The 19,866-nt window shown below is 38.6% G+C and overlaps 1 protein-coding gene across 1 annotated transcript in view; it reads right to left on the bottom strand.

Moving 5' to 3' along the window:
- Window positions 1–1,530: 1,530 nt before the first annotated feature.
- The window catches only part of FREM2 (FRAS1 related extracellular matrix 2), a 125,881-nt gene continuing 107,545 nt past the window's right edge, over window positions 1,531–19,866 (bottom strand). The window contains exons 17-24 of the mRNA XM_071738160.1: window positions 16,213–16,405; window positions 13,877–13,981; window positions 12,611–12,738; window positions 12,391–12,525; window positions 9,276–9,402; window positions 7,644–7,831; window positions 6,636–6,782; window positions 1,531–5,336 (exon numbers count right to left, since the gene is read on the bottom strand). Of these exons, the coding sequence (XP_071594261.1) occupies window positions 4,827–5,336; window positions 6,636–6,782; window positions 7,644–7,831; window positions 9,276–9,402; window positions 12,391–12,525; window positions 12,611–12,738; window positions 13,877–13,981; window positions 16,213–16,405 (1,533 nt within the window). The 3' untranslated portion in view covers window positions 1,531–4,826. The remainder of the gene's footprint in view (window positions 5,337–6,635; window positions 6,783–7,643; window positions 7,832–9,275; window positions 9,403–12,390; window positions 12,526–12,610; window positions 12,739–13,876; window positions 13,982–16,212; window positions 16,406–19,866) is intronic.

Genomic DNA, 19,866 nt, shown 5'->3' with positions numbered 1-19,866 from the left:
TCTCTGGACCTGCTCCAGCACCTCAATCTCCTTCCTGACCTGAGGGGCCCAGAACTGGACACAGGACTCGAGGTGTGGCCTCACCAGCGCTGAGTACAGGGGCAGAATCACTTCCTTGGACCTGCTGGCCACGCTGTTCCTGATACAGGCCAGGATGCCATTGGCCTTCTTGGCCACCTGAGCACACACGAGTTGCCTGAGCCAAGTTAGCAGACCAGAAATCCTGCCTCCAGGAGACTGTGTACACAGTGATGAAGTGGTCTGTGGCACTGTGTGATGCTGCTCTGTGATACAGGCATAGGACTGTATCTCCCATGAAGCCAACCTCCTAATGCATCATCAGCATTTTATCCCCCAAGACAAAGGCTTGTGGTGTTCTGCACAATTACCCAGACTTTACTCCTTCCCTGCTTCATGGACTTGACATTACTGGGGATCAGTCCCTGTGGGGCCCAGCTTGCTCTATTGAAATCCAAGTCTCTTGCCAAAAAATTGAAAAGAAGCCCAGACACATCCCCATGAGCTACTACTTTTAAATAATCCAGTGTTTTTGTTTCTGCCTTGCTAGGATCGTTCTGGTGCCATTAGAAACACAAGGAAAAAAATACATCAGTGAAAGACACACATGATAGCCCAAGAAATATTCTTTTAACCTTCTTTTACAAACAGAAGAGAATAAACGGAGTATGTTTATAAGGTAAATAAAATCATTAGCAGTATCTTTTATCTCTACTCCTGCCTTCCTCTTGCCAGATGCTTTACCTCATTCTGCCCAGATCATACATCTTCACAGGATATGCACCAGAGAAAGGCTATTGACTCATGTTTCCATTTCAAGTAACCCTCAGCACAAGGTGCAGGCAGATTTGAGGTGCAGCTGAGCCAACTTTTAGAGACCTAAGGTGCTGACAAATCAGAACTTTTATTCCTCTTACCCACAGAAAAAAACCCCCAACAAATCAAAACCATGTAATGTTTTTTCTACTTCATATCATCAATTCAAAACCTGTGGCTGGTGGCTCTTTGCACGACTGTTAGGGAATGAGAGTGGCTCTTCTGGGTTGGGTGATTTGCCTCTGACAGTGCCCAGTAGTGGAGTTGTAGGGAAGAAAAAGGGAACAGAAGACAAAGAGCTTGACCCTTCTCCTGAGTCCTCCCATTCTTTTTTCTAGTCTGAATTTTCTGAACTAGCTGTTGAAACAAATAGCTGATTTTTACTGGACTTTTCTTCCATGAGTTCTTCTTTTCAGAAGAAGAAAACTTCAGAAAACTTCTTTTTCAGTCTGGCATGCAGGTAATCCTTAAGGGATTCCCTGAACCATGAGTGCAACCATAATGATTAAAAAATAAGCCCTGTGCTGAACATTTCATTGTAAGAAAATGATCAGTTCAGGATCAGTTCATTGAGGTTTATTGCAAACACAGTAGTGAGATTATGTTCTTCCACTGATGTGACAAATTAGTTTTTCTTAACATGGCATTACTGACCCCTCTCCACAGTGTGATATTCATACACAAATTTTAGATCAGTAACCAAAACAGAAGCAGTTTTATTTTTTTCCTGATACAAATGTCAAATATCACAGCCACAGACATAAGCAAAAAATTGTTCCAAATAAAAATGCATGGAAAGATTTTTGACAGCTTGATAACAAATTTAAACAGAGTAATTATTGTATAAAGGGTTTTACAAATGGTAGTACTGCTAGCAGAATAAGCATCTCCAGGGAAAAGAAGACTGAATACACAATCTGGAAATAGATTAAATATATATATAAAATATACTCAGTTTATTGCAAGGATAGATAAATATTAACATATTTGTGCACATAACTGGGAATGAGGCACTTTTTCAGGTTAGTATAAACGAGGCCACTTATTAAGTAGAAGGGAAAATGTTAATAAGCCTCCAATCCATCTTGCTGAAATCTAAAACCTTGAAGCCATAATAAAAAAGGCATGCTGTTACAGATGTATTTGTAGTTCACTGAATTGTAAGAAATCCAGTTGCTTAAGAATGGGACAAATCTGGCAAGCCTTACTGAAAACACTGGGATTTTTTCTCCCAGGAAGAGATCTTTGATATCTGACTCATTGATCTTACTCAGGCTTGTCCAGCTTTTCAGTGTTTGCTTTGTGTCTTAGTTTGTAATCACCAGTTTGCACTATTATTTTATATATTGTTAGGAAAACATCAGTCTGATAATCCACATCAACCTAAACATTTGACAGATGCTATTCAAAGCAGTGGTCAAGTTGTTTACTGGGCTAAATATGTGGCTTATAGAACACATGGTTTTTGATATGATTTTATAAGAAGAAATTATAATTAAAAAAGATTTTGCCTGCAAGCAACTTGCAATGGTATTTCAGTGTGTTAAAATTCAAGCAGAAAAATAGCTCTACTGATAAACATCTATTTTCTGTATTTTATATATTTTTTTTAAAAAAAGATCTTCTCTGCTTATACAAAACAGGCATTTTATAAATATTAAAATGTTCTATTATATACATGTGTTCCATTTTACTGTAAAATCATTGACTGCTATGATCCAAGCATGCAGGTTCAGGGAGATGAATTTTGCACTTCCCATTATCATAGTGATTTCACATACAGGCACAAAGGCAGTGTTGATCTTAGGTTACATTTGCAACTTAGCAGTGAACTTAAACTAAATATAAAAAGTATCTGTGGGTTAAGTCTTTGATCAATCTTGCACACATAATACATGGATCACAAAACCAGAAACTTCAATAAAAGAGTAAATTAATGTCAGGTGACTACGGCAAAGGTCTAATGCTCTGGGCATGTCTTGTGGATAATTATTTCAGGCTAGAACTCAGATTAATTAAAATAAAAGATGACTGCATGATTTTAGTAATGGAGTTTGACCCTTAATTTGCTGCAAACGTCCTTCAATTAAGCAGTCTGAATCACAGTGTTGAGAAAACCTAGAAAAGGTAGGGGAGATTCTGACCTGATTCATCTGGTGAAAATGTAATGAAATTTTATCAAATGAGTTAAGTCATAACACTATAAACCCAGACCAAGAGATATCAGCATGAATCCCTCACACTGCACAGATATTCCTATTCTAGCAGACCTCAGTCTTCTGAGTCTTTCTGCCTCAGAGGATGACTGTGCAGAATTACTAGGTCAGGTCTATTTGTGTTGACAGAGCCCCACAGCCAGGCCAAGAAGCCCTTTGGATGGATTTTTTAGTTCAGAGGCAGCATTGTGTGCTTGCAGCCAGGCAGCTTTCAAGTTAGATCCTGTTCAGCCACCTCAGATCTCTGAGCATGGTTCTCAAAATACCAAATGCCAAGTGTATTGCAGTCCAAGATAGTTTAGGGGCTGCCAACACCCACCACCATAAGATGCTTGAAGGGAACAGGTATTTTAGCAATAGTTTTAACAGCCTGATCACAATATTACATAGTTTACATAATTTCAGTCCATTGTCTTGAGGAGACTTACATGACTTATTTATATATAACATTAGTGTGACAAATGGGACAAACCTTCTGTCCTGAAGGCTGTGTAGCCAAGCATTTGGTAAGGTATCTTTGGGACAGAACAGACCATGTCTGGGTAAGAACTAAGATGGGACACTGCTGATCCAAATGTTTGGGCAACATCATGCTGTCATTTTACCTAAATTGTGAATGCTGAGAGAAAATCAGAACTACTTTTGCACAAGCAGTCACTTGTTTAAAAATGCCCAACAATAACCCAGCATGTCTGCCAAGATGTGCTATTATTATACAGTAATAAATACTACTTGATTCAATCAAATGTTAATTTTTCCTGCCATTTAATATGGCAACTGACAATCATATGCTGGACTCAGTATCACAATTCATAGGCTCAGTTCAGGCAGAACCCTGTCCTCTACATTTTGAATCTAACTCTATCATCTTCTCTAGGTACTGAAATATTAATGCTTTCATTTCACAGCAGTGGACATGAACTAACAAATATAATTTACCTTGCACTTCCATGATCCATTACAAACCTAAAAGGACATAAGCATCCAGTTTCCATGAAAAACAAAATTCTTTTTGGATTTGTTGCATTCTTTGGTTTTATATAAACATAAATAAGGAAAAAAAATCTCAGATTAAATAGCTGAATAACAATTGTAGAAAAGAGTATGCATTGCATCCTGTGACATGCAACTTTTTATAATGTTATGCTGCCTAATCTAGCTGTCTTTTGTAAAACTTCAGTTACACGTAAGTAAAAAAAAAATAAAAATAAATCACTGTTATATCTTAAGTGAAGTCAAAAGCTTATATGAGGGACGATTCATGCCTAAAAGAATTTCATCACCTTTCAGACTAATCGTAGACGTTGAGTTCTTTATGAGAAACAGTACAAAATTTAACTGAAGAGTGTAAGGATACTTCCTCTCAAGTATTCTGTGTTTCCAAAGAAACAGATTTCCTCTCTTAATGTAGACAGGATATATAGCACCTTTGGATAGTTTCTTCTACTTTTTAAAAAACGTCAGAAAATAAAACACCAAAAATAAAAATCTCTCCCTTACAATGCAGTTCCTTGAATTGCTGCTTATGATTAGTGCATGACATAGGGATGTCAGGATTATCTTCCATGCAAAGTGGGAGATTCAGTATGGATTCTTCTATTGTTGGTAATGGCAACAAGAGTTCAGGATAAAAAAATTCAAGTACACCTATGAAGCATATGAACTATATTCCTCACAAGTCACCATGATCTGCTGCTAACAAAGTGCAGTTCCAATTTTTTTTTTTTTTTTTTGAGACATTTTGGAGACTCTGGCTTGAATCCTACGGTCCTGGAATCAAACCTCTGAGCTGTCACTGGTGTAATTGTACGGTGGCATCATTGGTTCATCGCTGCCTGACTCCTTTGTGACTTCCTTCTCAGAATTTTGTTTCCACTTTAGCAGCAAAATGATGATTGCAATCAAGCAGATGGCAAGAAAAATGGCAGCAGCCCCCCCAATGATTGTGACTATGCTGACCCCAGCACTTTGGTCATCCAGTTCCCTGGGCAGAATCCCATTGACCGCAACTTCCCTTTGAAGAACCTGCTTCTTGTTGGTACGATCCAGTGCTATGTGCTGGATGTTTGTTCCTCGGTTGGTTTCTGCTCCAATGTCTTTCACAAGTTCTGGGTTCTGCTCAGCTCCCCTCTTATGACGTTTCTGTGTGGATGCCCCTGGGCTCCCCCCACTGAAGAGGGAGTGGTACTGGTGCTCCACGCTCCTTTTGCCGATTCCGCGGTTGGCGTTCTCTTTGGAGCGTACGGTGTAGATGGTGTGGACGTACCACTCCCTGCCCAAAGACACCTGGGGAGACACAAGTTTTTGTATTTAAACATGCACGTACACCACCTGGACAGCACCACACACAGAGGAAAACAATCACTGTTCTGAATGGACTGCCTGGTCAAATAAGTTCTTTCAAAATATGCACAGACAGCCTATGTGACAATGGGCAGCAGTGGAGTCATGTTTTCTGCCAAAATTTTAAGAGGGGGAAGTCTCCTTTCCTCTCCATGGACAGACTCTAGAGCTATCAGGTAGCAGATGAACAAGTATAACCTTGGCATTTTTTGTGTACTGTTTGCACCAGTGGCCATTGAAAGAACTTCAGCTATAGAGAGGCTGCAGAAGAGCATGTTGAAGCTACCAGCTGACTGCATCCTGGCTCTGTCTCTTATTTCCATCTTAACATAAGAAAACAAGTTTTTAATGTGAGGATGGTTGAACATTGGAACAGGGAGACTGTGGGTCTCCATTCTTGGAGATACTCAAAATCTAACTGGACATGGTCCTGGGCAAGCTGCTCTCTGTGACCCTGCTTTGAGCAGGGGGCTGGAACAGCCTCCAGAGTTCCCCAATAACCTCATCCATTCCCTGGCTGCATGATTCCCTGCAGCCTGTGTGAGATGATGCTGTGTTCCTTGAATGCATCTTGTGTTTTCTGTTTCCATAATAAATTTGGCCTCCAAAGTCCAGCAGGATTATCTCAATACTGTCTTAAAGCTACTGGCTGATAATTTCAGTGCTTGCAGCCAAGTTCTGTTATTGTGGGATATAACACATTTTTTTTCCCCAAGTCTGTCTCGGGATACATTGTTGTTTCTTCATATTCTCATTCTATTCTTTCGACAGAATGAGGACCAAAAATCACTGCGTTATTGGGAATGGGTTTTTCACATAAAAACTGAGATTTTGTTTTCAAGGGGGCAGATTATGAAACCCTCTTTATACTGGTAAGTAGATTGTTCTCTTAAATGTTCAATTGCTTACAATGGGATCTTTAATACCGAAGTCACCAGGAGTAGGATTAAAGTCTTTTCAGTAGTCTTTCTACTCCTTTAAAAACTTATGGTTTTGATGTAGTTTTGCAAATATGAAAGAGATAAATGATGAAAAGACCATGCCTGGCTGGGTTATATAGATCAAAGTGTTCTAACTTTTATACCTAGAATTTTGTAAGCATGTATAATCCTGTTTGACTGTAACTAGAATCAGAGTAAATCTTTCTATTGGCTTCAATGTGAATTACTGTTAACAACACTTCTTTTGCAAGTCTTTCCTTCTTGGTTCAGTATTCTTACTAATAATCTACAGAAATCATACCTGAAATAGAGGTGTTGAGTCAACTTTAAACCCATCAGAGCCTGGCTGTTTAACCAATGGAATTGCTTCAGGATCATCTATTGCAAGTTTTGCATTGAAAAGCACATTTCCAAAGCTCGTGGCTTGTGTCTCTGGTTGAGCTTTGTCCTACATGGTCGTGGAGGAAAAAACAGTCTGTAAAATGCAGATTAATTTCTTCTAGGAAAACAGTTCTAAACTTTACACAAAATTTACAAGTTGTATAATTTATGCATGCTATTTTATGCAATCCAAGTTAATATCAAAAGAAAAGACCTAAGAAGCAATTGTAGTCACATCTGACTTGTACTAAACTGTATTTAATCTCTTATTTAAAACAAAAAGCCTGAAGACTTATTTTTGTTGAAATACAGGAGGGAAAGACTAGAGAACAACCACAGCTACATTTCAAATTAAAATGATACATAAATGTGGTCTGAAATAAAAGTAAGAAGTCTATTTCCCAGTTTAAAAAGCTATGCTTAATTTCTATTACAAACATTCATATAAATTAGTTTACTTAATTAGATTATTATTTCACTTTAACTCTACAACAGTTGGGCATCAGGTCTATAGTCATTTAGGGTTACTCTATAATTATTTTCAGAAGACTAACTTTATGTTATACACAAAATTTTGGATGGCTAAAGACAAAAAAACATTTGGATGGCTAAAAGACAAAAAAAAGCCTTAACTTGCTTGTCTGCTAAGACTTCCTCTATGGCCATTGGATATTGACAGTGCAGAGAAAAAAGCCTATCTTGGGGTTCTAACTTAAATCAAACTCTAAATTTGTCCCCAGAAAGATTAAAAATAGAACCTGGAGGGAGAAAAGGCAAGAGACTGCCTTCATCAGTTCACCTTAGCCTGGAGCTCCAGTCAAAAATCTGGTGCCATCTAGAATGCTTTAAGGAGCAGTTGGTTCTGGATAAAAAAGAAGTTACAGTAAAAAAATAAAATACTGCATCCTCCTAGAAGGAGAACACTTACCACAATCTTAAACCTGTACAGAAGAGATGGAGAATCAGCAAGGCACCCATATTCAGTGTTGGATGGGTTATATTTGGGCACATATCCATCGGCTCCGGTGCACAGGAAAACCTTCTCAATGCTGCAGTAGAAGGAATCCCCCAAATTCTGCACTGGATCCACCATCACTCGGCCATATATGATGTCACCTGTAAACAGTGCACACACTTCACATCCTATTACACTGGCAGATTTAGCACAGTACTGAGGCCAAGTTAATAAGCCTAGTCAAGAAGCTCAGTCAGTGTATGTGACTGCAGTTCCTGCTCATGTCACAGATCTGAGCTCAAGATTCTCAGTCTGCCTACAGCTACATCCAAACTCTATTTGAGGAACACTTGCTACCCAGCTTTCACCACAGGGGCTGCCAAAGGTCATGATCAGAGTGCACACTCTTCTGTGTACTCTGGGCCACATAATAGGACAGTAGGACGCTGTTTGCTGCTGCTATAACCTGCACCAGATCAGAGGCTGCTTTAAATTCTGGGCTATACTGGGCCCTTCGTTAAAAAAAGTGAGTTGAAGAAACGTTATGTACTCCTGGGCACCAGACCAGGGCATAGGTTTTGGGCTCCAGACAAAGCACCTTGTTGAAAAGATATTCTTTTTATGTCAGTACAGTCCTGTGCAGCCTGCATAAGACTTATCTACATTTGGTCAGACTGGCATACTGTACAAGTGAAAAATCACATAGATATTTTCTGAGACTTGGGTCCCTACCGTGTAATTGCATTTTGACTTTCTTATAACATTTAAGATAAGATATATCTTATATTTTATATCTTATCTTGGCAAATGCCAAGCCTGTACAAATAATCTGGACCATTGCTATGAAGGCAAGAAAAGTGTAATATACAGTGGTCAGATACCTATGACAGAAAGTAGTCAGGCAGGTTAAGAATCTGGAGAAGGAAAGGAGAAATGTGTTGCTTTTAGAACAATTTGGCTTTGAGAGAGAGAGAGATACCAGGTGCCAGTTCAAGAGACTGTGCAAACAAATCAGTTATGTACTCAAGATGCTGGCACCCTAATAGGCAAAAGAGGTGCATGAGCAAAGCAGAGAAATGAACTGACTGCTTAGGTCCACTGACAGATGTATCAACTGAACCAGTCTTCCCACCCTCATCCTACTTGGTGAGAGTCAGAGGGAAGGGATAAATCCTTGATGCTGTGCAAGCACTGTTCAGAAAAAACATCAGCATGTTACCAACACTGTTGTAGCCACAGATGCAAAGCACAGCCCTGCAGTGGCTGCTATTAAGAAAATTAACTCCATCCCAGCCAGACATACTACACACCCACAACAAAAACCTGTGTCATATTCACTTATCAACTAGGACTGTCCTTAATATGAGTCAGTGTTTATAAAGTGCTATGCTTAGAACAACAGGTACCAGTACAGTCACCCCCAGACATAATGGTTTCAGTGCAGACTGACCAACAGCTTTGAAGTTCACTGCCAGGTAAGAAAGGCAAATGCAAAAGAACACAAGCAGCAAGCCCAAACCCTTCCTCTTATCTTGTTTTGGCTGAAACAGAATCCTGATGGTATGGAACACAAATTAAATGTGCATGATCTGTGCACAATTATACCTTCTGAGAAAGCAACATCACTTTCTTGCCCAAAGCCCATTGAGCCATCAGACAGCCACAGTGTCTTTTTGGAGAGAAGGAACATCTGGGTGTTCAAGCTGAACTCAGCAGCCACTGGGTCACTGACCTAAAAGAAAACAGCAAAACACCCTTCAACAAGGATTCCTTAATGACTCCTGAACACAGCATGATCTTCTCCCAATATTCATTATTTATCAGCTCAGCACATCTACATCCAATAATACTGTTCAACCAAAAATATTTCTTTGTACTAGACATACATTGCTATATATTTTACATGCATACAATCTTTGGGTTATCTGCCTCTATGACATTTGACAGGATTCTAATTTCTTTCCACTGCATTTTCCAGATCCCAGCCAAGGAGCTGCCCAAGGCACCTTATGTAGGGAATAACACAAGGAAGGTATTTCCATCAGTAACTTGTCTCTCTCTGACTCCCCACAGCTGCTTTTGTCTATCCCTTTTTAATTATCACATCAAGTCCCATCTCTGCTTCAGATCCTCTGCCAATCATTTAAAAGTACACATTGCTGAGAATTTATTTGCAAGTACCAGTTTTTCCAATATGCTGCAGGATATCAGATCATGTGTGTGAAAATGCATCAAACCATTTGAACATCTTTTCATTATTATATTTATATATTTCACACAGTTATCTATGGTTCTTCCTTGAGTGCATGACAATAGTAAAATAAATCAAACCTACCAGCAGCAGATTCTCACTGGACCATAAAGCATATGTTAGAAGGCAAACTATACAGGCACATGGCATAACAAAAGCAAAAAATGGTGAACAGAAGTTCAAAAATATGCAGGAAACAGCCTGGAAGATGTACACACTGATAAAAGGAAGATAAAAGAACAAGAGGCCACTAAACAAATAAAAAATGCTAATGGTATATATGTATATGTATATATATATATATATATATGTATATGTACATGTACATGTATGTATATGTATAGGAAAGAAGGAAAACAGAAAACTTCCTTGCTGGCTGGTGGACAAAGTGCTGATGGAATGAGATATAACAATACCAACAGAAACTACTGCTGCAAGTTATACAACTGAAACATTTATTTTTCTTCAAATCCTTTTTCACAGAAGAGTCCCTAAACTAACAAAGCAGCAGGATTGGGCAGGAATAATGTATAGCTGAAATATTTTTATAAACCTGCTGCTACTCTTTAGAAATAGGGATCCTACTCCCATAGCCTTTTCACAGAAATAATAATTGAAAGAAATTATTTCCATTCTCTTTAGAATCCTTCCCTCTAAATGACTAGGATTCAGGCTATTATATTTAAAACATGGATACTAATGCCCATTCAGTGTTGCAGAATAACTAGAAATCTTAGAGGTAAAATGCTAGATACTTCTTACAGAATTTGTGCTATCATACTGCCACTAATTGCTGCTTATTTGGGACTTGCTTTAAGTTCACACACAGTCATGCAATCTGTAATCAGAGGGAATGATATGGTCCACAGCATTTTATGAATTCCTTTAACTGTGTGTATCTTAAGACAAAGAGCTGGTTTGAAAATGGCTGGGGATGGGGAACTAACTGGCCACAGTCCTCAGTTATTATGGCATTGTTGAAATCTTGCACCTTATCCCTGTTTTTAATTGATGTATGTGAAAATTCCATATGCTGTATTATTAAGGCTTTATCTGATAAAATGACCCCTAGAGTATTAATTTATTTTTCCAAGGCAGTTCTTATTCTTTGGCATAGTTCATAGTTCTTAGTCAGAGGCTTCTTCCAGGTAAGAGGCAAGAGCCTCTCCAGGCTACTCTGCCATTTTGCAATGGTTTTTGCAGGTCTTTTGAATTTTCTTTGATTTATCATCATCTCCTTGTTCATATGAGGATCAGACACAAGCTGTGGTTCAGCCTTGCTGTTAATTGCTTCAGAATACAGAAATCCCAGACAAAAGCCAGAGTGCTGAACTGGTATCAAATCCCCCTACATCTCTCTGTTCAGACTTTTAAATAATGTTTTTCTGGGTTAACTCTGACAAAGCAGGTTTCATGTCAAGTCATGTATCATCTCTTTGCTTCACCAGGACTTAATACCATAGCAGGAATCATCTCTTCTCCCATAGGTGGCATAACACCAAATGAAAACAGAAAGAGTGTGTACATACCCTTGTGTACCCTGGCTATTTCAACAGAAAAGTTATTGTGTATCCCTGACTTGTCTGGATGGGATTAATACTGTAAGATGATTTCATAGCACACATCTATACTATTAATCAGCATGACACTGCAGCCACCCTGTTCCAGTACTGTCTGTATTGGCTCCAAGTAACAGAAATTACAAGACTTCCTCCTTACACTTCCCAAGGTCATGCTAGCCCTTTTGATAACACTGCAAACTGGCATTTTGCATTCTGTTAACTATTCAATACAACTTCCAGGTATTTTTCAGCCAATGCTTTCTATAGCAGAATCCATTTCACCATATTCTGTTCCCAGCTACAGAGCTTTATGGATGGGCCTTCCAAAAGGTATGCTGCTGTTTGCCTGCTCCCACATTATCATATGATCCATATTACCATGAGTGGGACTTGTCTCACTCATTCTCATGAATCTTAAAGCTAAGCATTTCACCACTGCTGGCTACCTATGGTGCCTCTCTATTCCGTAAAGGAAGTCCTGCCTTAGGACTGCATAACTGTTTCTCTGAAGATCCCACTTTTAATTCCAGAGACCTAGATCCAACCTTTGTGTTAGAGGAAAACCTGATAATAGTTTTATGTTTTCCTAATTATGTGATAGAACTATTTTACACCAAAGCCAACAGATAAGGAAAGAATTCCCAAAGGTTAGTTCATATTTTCCAAACCAATGTCAATGAGCTTCCTACTGGCTATCAGAGATTATCCATTCATTGAGGACAAAAGATATTTGTGCTCCCAGTTGAGGGAAACTGGTTAAATAGCAGGACAGTCCCAGCAATTTAGGAATTGGTTAGTTGATAAGCAAGTGAAGTCAGTTTGTAGCACTATCATTACGAGACTGACAAAGGCAATTTGTGAATCAAAATCAAAATGAAATGTGATGAAGGTATCACAGGGGTGGTACCTGCTGGAATCGAATATCCAGATCAAACGTGATGGGCTCTCTAGGACTGCAGATCACTGGTAGGCTGTAGTCTTGGTGTGGAGCAGTGGTACAAGCTATCAGCTTCACAGTGTATGTTCCAGAGTAGTCTCGAACCTGAAGAGAGAGAGAGAGCTGTTCCACCAGCATCCTAACTAACAGGCTGGGGCAAGAGAAGACACAGTGAAGGCTGAAGTTTTACCGCAAAATCTGAAAGGAAGCTCCACTGCTGTACTGGCTGGTTGTATGTTGACTCACTGCGGATGAGGCTGAGGCTAAATGTCAGGCCTGGGTGATCAGCTGACATAACCATGGAAGTTAGAGATGAAGCTAGAAACACACCAAGAGACACAATTGTCACCTTTAGCATTTTACTGAAAGCTCTGAGTTGGAAAAACATTCCCAGTAATTCATAAGCCACGATGCCATGGTTGATGTTAACACCCTTACAGGGCACGGGGTTTTATTAACTGAAACTAACAAAACCAATTACAGACAACACAGCTGGGCCCCCTTGATTCTTGTTCCAGTGTCTACTAACAGTTGCTTTTGGGCTACACAACCAGAACTGTATGAAGATTAAATTTATCAGTCAGGCAAACCAGTGAGAGTGGAATGGCAAAGATCTATAATCCCTCCTGTTTTGAACTTGGAATGTCAGCTCAGGCAACACAAAATAATTTCTCTCAGCAGTGTAACTCTTCCTGCTCTGCCTGATATGTAAAATCGACCATGCTAGAGGACAGCTGAGAAAAAGCAGAAGCACAGTAAAGAAGTTTTATAGGTTAATAAAATCAACATAAACTAGGATATTTCTTCAAATTATTTTCCCCCCTTCTCATTGTTGTTCAAGTAGGTTTAATTTTGTTAGATAATCTTTTCCATGGTTGGCTTTCATGCTCAGATTCATGTCTCTATATAGTGTCTTACACCTGTGATTCTGAATAAAGGCAGCAGGGTTTAAACAGATTCAATTGCAGGATTAGGTCCCTAGCAATGACTAAATGAATGGCAGAGAGATACAATGCTTAGACAAGACATTTTCTTACTGCCTGTAAAAGGTCTAAATAACCTAGAAAGGCTTCAAGTCAAAAGAAACTTCAAAGCTTTCTAAGTTCCTAGGGTAAAATAAGTAACAATTTAATACTAGCTTCTGGATTTAAAAAATGCATTTACAGATCCCTAGTGCACGGAATGGACTAGATCTTAATTTTTCATAAATCAAGCTCTTGATCAAGTGGAACTATCTGCTTTCCATCAGATTCATGTACATTTCATCACATTTGATGATCTGAATACAGTCACCAATAACAAGTAAAAAATCCCAAGTAGAGGAAAAATCCTTATCCGAGTACAGTACACAAAAACTTCAGGTATCAGTAGCAGAAATAAGAAAAAATAAATAGTATAAAATTTGGAAGGGGTTTATTTATTTTTATAGTCCTGCTTAAGGGTAGATTAATCTTACCAGGATGAGACATCACAAATAGGCCATGAAACCGGGCTTCAGTCTTGAAGTTCACAACCAAGCGCCCCTCCTCACTGATGCGCATGCTGGTGGGGTAGAGAGAACCTGGCAGCAGAAGCCAATTCACAAGGTTTATTCCACTTGCAGATGACAAATAAATCACATTTTTATGAAACATCTGTCCCACTCCTTCATTTTCCCTTGTTGAGTCAGCTGTTTGGAAGGGGGTCTGCTAATGCCTTTTGGACCGACTCAAGGTTCTTCTCAAAAATTTACACAGTGGGGCCTAGAGTTTTCACAGTCCTTCAGCTTTCTAAAGAACACACAGAACTTCCCTGCAAAGTCATGGATTACATGTTATCATGGACCCACACAGCTGCTCTAGTAGGCTGAGAAAAAAAACCACAGCACAGCCTGTGCTTGCATTCAAGCAGCAGCATGGGCAGCTGCCAGGGAGGTCTATTGAAGGAAGAAGACTTTTGTCTTCACCAGGTATTGAAGCTGGTGGCTACCAATGAAAGGTGCTTCAGAGACTCTTCATCAGTGCCTCTCTCTCCATCATCCCAAGGCAGCACTCACCCACATTTAGCTGTAGGGATTGGTTTTAGCTTCCATCTGTGATACACATTCTGACAGGCTTTGCATTGCTGCCAATTTTTGGCACGAATCTGGCACAAAACATGGGCCTAATGTTTCCTAATCTCAGTTTAAAAAGTCTTGTGTATAAATCAGAAGTGGTTTACAGCTATAGCTTGCAGGTAAGCCCCTTTTTCTCTAGAGTTCTGCAAAGCTTCAGAGCTCAGTTGTTTCCTTCATTGGTCCCTTCCAGAGAGCCAGTGATGTGCCACACCATTCTTCCTGGGGCAACAGGGAAACAGGAATGTTTCTCAGTGAATATGTCAGAAATCTAACACACTCACCAATGGTAACATATACTGCTCATATAAAACCACCCATACCAATCACATTAGCTGGCACATAAGAAATACATATATGTATGTATGAATTATTGCTTCAGAAGACCTTGACTGCTTTACAGTTCAATGTAGAATTTATGTAGAACAACCATACAGATGTAGAGTTATGGTAATAAACTGGAAAATAGTTGACTGCTTCTGTCCCAAAAAAAGTTGCTTATTGTCCAAGGCAATGAGGTGAGAAAATACTGCCCAAATCAGACTAGGATATGTTGGGGGGTCTCCCCTCCACTACCACGTTATATTTACCATGTGTTTTGCACTGGCTGTTTTCAAAGGGAGCTGCCAAGGTTCAGCAATTTGAAAGACCTGGCCATCAGCTTATTAAACAGCAAAATAAAAAAATTAAAGCATCAGTGACAGGAAAATGGTGGCATAGATGCAGTGCTGAGGATAACTGCTGAGACTGAGGATTAGATCTGGCTGTTATCTGGTGACTAGTACATCATATGATTTGTGGCATGTGGCTTATTCTTTAGGCATGGGACATGTGCTTCATTCTTCATGCACTGTAGATTCCCCTTACAACTTCTCATTTCCTGCTCTTAACATGAGGGCAGAAATTGCATAGCAATGACTTCTGTAGTTAATACACAAAGTATGTAGGAAAAAAAAAGATTTTATGTTCACTGGAATCCTGAAATTGTGTCAGTGTATATGGAAGTGTATGGAACAACTTAATGCTGGGAGATTCGAAGAAAATTTGCATAAATAGAGAAGAGGAGCATATAGGTGTAACTATATATTCTAATCTTTCACAGGCATCAGTACCTCACTATTTTGAAAAATAAATTCTTGCAAAGGTAAATTCTGTAATGACAGTTTGATTTGTTGACAAATTATAAGTCAGAAACATTTCTTGGCAATATATGTCATATTTAAAGAAATTTAACGGTTTGCTACTCTAACACACAGGACAGGCTATTATACCCATTATATATTTTTGTATCTTTTGAATGTTTCACAATTAACGTTTTCAAAATATCAAATGTTTCTGAAACTTTACGTTCATGGGCAAAGAAAAAAACAAACCAGAAAAATTTCTTTCTTTTCTTTTTTTCATTAAACTGAAAACATCTTGTGTGGTAACAGAATACGAATATATATATACATAGTGAACCTTGAGATTTTTAGTAGAAATAAACGTGCTTTTTTTTTGCACCTATGCTTCAAAGATAACTAGACAATTAACTTTCTTTACAATAAAAGAACCAATGTCAATTCTACATGGATTTCATAAACACCCCATGACATACTTTTTATTTCAATATTAGAACTATTGAAAAATCATCTTACTGTGTGCGAACTGTACTCTTAGTAACAGAACATGACTTAGATGCAAAGAAATTCAACACTCACCTTGGAGCTCTGCTTCAGGTGGGCTCCCGATCCCATCCTTCCACAGGATGGCAGTGTCATACACAAAAGTCAGCCGGAGCTCTGACTTGAGGTCGAAATGCTGCCACCCTCCTACACCCACTGGGGAGTGGAAAACGTAAGAGACGTACAAGGGGACTCTGAGTGTGACATAGGACTGTACTAGGTTGAGAACCTGTGAAAAATAAAATTATGTATTTAGGTTAGTGGTCACGAAAGGCAGCACTGCAGAGGTAATCCTAATGCAGGCAGATGAGGAGACAGAAGTATTGTGACTGAATCAAATTCTCTCGTTTTGTAAATTACAGATTTAAGTTCAGAACACAGCATTTCAATGGTTCCCTTTGAGTTTTTGAGTTCTGTTTCTGTACTTCAAACCAAAGATGAGTTCTGGTAAAACATAAACATCTCATCATCTTTCTTTAGGTTTCTTAAGTACATAAACAGTGCAGCTACAAATGAAGGCTTTGGAATTTTTTCAAATATAATTTTGTATTTGCTCTGTCTTTACACCTTAATCAACTGTACGTTCTTATCTTACTATCCTGTAAGAAGCACTTCCAGCAGAACCTGAATCTGCTCAGATGCCATTGGAAGTCTGAGTCCTTGGACAGTCTCTGGAACTATTTCTTCAAACCATACTATTTATCAGTTCTTTATGGAAGAACTAAAAATAACATGCAAGTTGATACAGATTGAAAAGTAGACCCTTTATGCATATATTTTACAAAACTGTAATTATCAGGGAGTTACATATTCTCTCTCTATATTGTGAAGGCAAGAAGAGCAGTGTTAGTAAACTGTCACCTCTTAAGATTGATCTTCCATGATACATGGATCCAAACTTTTCTGGAGAGACTTTGCATTTATGCTTTGTTACAAATACTTTTTCATTTACATTTCTCCAAATAGAAATGTGAAGTCCAGTCCCTCTTAAAACATTCTGGATTTTCTTAGGAAGATGCAAAGGAAAGGCACTGAGATCACCTCCCAGTGGGAAAATTTTCAAAGGCATAAATGGTGTTGAACTCCCTCTTCCGATAGAAGTTGTAAATTTGTACATATGAACATTTCTCTGGAGTGATTACCTTACAAGCTTTAAAAAGTGCTTTGCACTAGTAAAAAATCCCCAACATTCAAAGAACTTTACAAGCTGTGTAAAAACTAAACAGTTTCTGGTTTCACCTTGTGGCATGTCAGAGGGTTGAATGTCCATTACCTTACAGCTGCTTTACATTTCCAAATACCAAACAAAACTTTTAGTAATATTATGAAACCACAAATTTACTGCCTGCACTGATTAATACTCTTAACTAATTAAGGAGTTACTTATGGCAAACGTTCAGAGTAGCCACAACTCACTTTCATGTCTAACACTTCTTAATCTACATACTATGCTACCAAAAACCTATGAAGTGTGGTAGATAATATGAGATGCTACAGTTATAGGTTATTTTATATTAATGCTTCTTTGTTGCTTAACAAAGTCAAGACATTCTACTTGGCACAAAAAAAGGGTTCTGTACCCTATAGGCAGCAGATGACAAGTTGAAAGTAACAAAGATATAATTTTTCAGTCCTATTTACATTTAGTTGTTTGGGATACCTGCGTGATATCTGAGTAGTTACTTCAGATATGGATTTATTACAATATTCCAAATAACAACTAAGAATTCTCACTTCTATTTTTTTTTTAATATAGCTCTGATACAACCCTACAGTGCATGATGTTTTGCCTTTGATTCAGGAGTAACCTTGAACATTTGTCATTTCCTTGCACAGTATCAAGAACTGAATACATTTGGTAGCACAACAAATGTATTACTGGTAATATATCCTAATACATTGGTAAATCATCCTACACAATGTTGGCTTTCTTTGTGTGTTTTTCTTCTACATCTCTATGTTGTACATTAAAAAATTAGGCACTAAAGCAAAGATCTGAAATGTAGTTTGCTTATGAGGAAGAGACAAAGATATGTGGAAGAAGACTTAATGTATGTCCACTATTGTCTTGAAAAGAAGCATATATAATGCTCAGTGATAATGTAGAGGACTGGAATATCAGGGAGAATTTAATGACCTTGGGGACTAGAATAAGAGAAGGGAGATGCATGAAGTGTAATGTAATAGAAAATAGTGACAGGGATTTCTGGTATAAATGAAAGGCACTGGTTAGAAACAATAGAGGGGAAAAAAGGATTTTGGTATGTGAGTTGATCACATCACAACTATGACCTTCCTACCCTCTCATGTGATATGATCCTAAGATAAACTGAGGAGTGGGGTGGAAATTAGAAGCATGCATGCCATTATACAGAGCACTACTGAGAGCTTATCTGGAACAGCTTTGATCATCCATGCTTGAAAAAGCCTAATTTGCATTGTAGACTGTAGAAAAGGAAATCAGCATAATCAGAGGAATGGCAAAACTATCTGATGAGGAGACTAAAATAGCAGGGTTGTTTAGACTAGTACAACAAAGGCTGAGAGGGAATAAGAATGCTGTCTATACATGTCAGGAGATGAACAGCAGAGAAGGGCCACTGATGATGAAAGATGGTGTTGACAGGGGAATAAATGGGTATAAGATGGTCATGACAAATACAGCCTAGAAGTCAGATGAATTTCTAGTGCTCAGTGTAGTGGCATTCAACAAGAATACTGAGGACATGAAATCCTATTAGTTTCTAGATTAAGTTTACTAGTGTTAGAACCACATTATAAAGGGAGTTAAGGCAATGGCCTGTATTAAGCAATCCATAAAACCCTTTCTAGGTTCAGTAATTCATGCCACCTCAAATTCTTTCAAAGATTTTCTTCACTTTCAAGTACCAGGTATCATCAGCTATTCATATATAATGTGCATAGAGCAAAATTTTTACTGGGGTTTATAAACCACAATTTAAGGTTTTCTTGCCTCCACTCAGAGGGCTGGGACACCTTACCTATGAAGACAGGCTGAGGGAGTTGGGGTTATTCAACCTCAAGAAGAGAAGGCCCCAGGAAGAAAGGTAGGGAGGGACTTTTTACAGTTTCAAGCTGAAAAAGAGTAGATTTAGAATAGATAGAAAGACATTAGGAAGAAATTCTTTAGAGTGAAAGTGGTGAGACAATGGAACAGGTTTCCCCAAGAAGCTCTGGATGCCCCCTCCCTGGAAGTGCTCATGGCCAGGCTGGATGGGGATTTGAGCAACCTGGTTAGTGGGAGGGGTCTCTTCCCATAGTTGGAACTGGATGATCTTTCAGGTCTCTTCCAATCCAAACAATTCTATGATTCAGTGATTATAGTGTTAGAGGGGGCTTGATGCATTTGTACTGGTGGAACTCTGTAAGAAGGATGTCTTGCAGGAAAAGTCTGCTTGAAACATTGCTTCTTGTTCATTCATTACCACTGCTCTGAAGGTGTATCTGAAACCATGGTGCCAAAGAATCATCTCAATTTCTAGAATCCTAGAATTTAAAAGGCTCTTCTTTTTTTGCAAAACCTGTAAGAGATGTTTGGGCAGCAGGGCTGCTTGTGCCACCCTGAGAATTTATAAGTTCACACATGAATGTTTTTATACATGTTTATATGTAATATACACATTACTTCTTTTATGCATAAAACCCCTTCTCCAGGCTCTCATGGATTTG

Source organism: Heliangelus exortis, chromosome 1 (assembly GCF_036169615.1).
Source record: "Heliangelus exortis chromosome 1, bHelExo1.hap1, whole genome shotgun sequence".
Taxonomy (NCBI): domain Eukaryota; kingdom Metazoa; phylum Chordata; class Aves; order Apodiformes; family Trochilidae; genus Heliangelus; species Heliangelus exortis.
The sequence above is the reverse complement of the archived record's forward strand: the minus strand, read 5'-3'. Positions and strand labels throughout refer to the sequence as shown.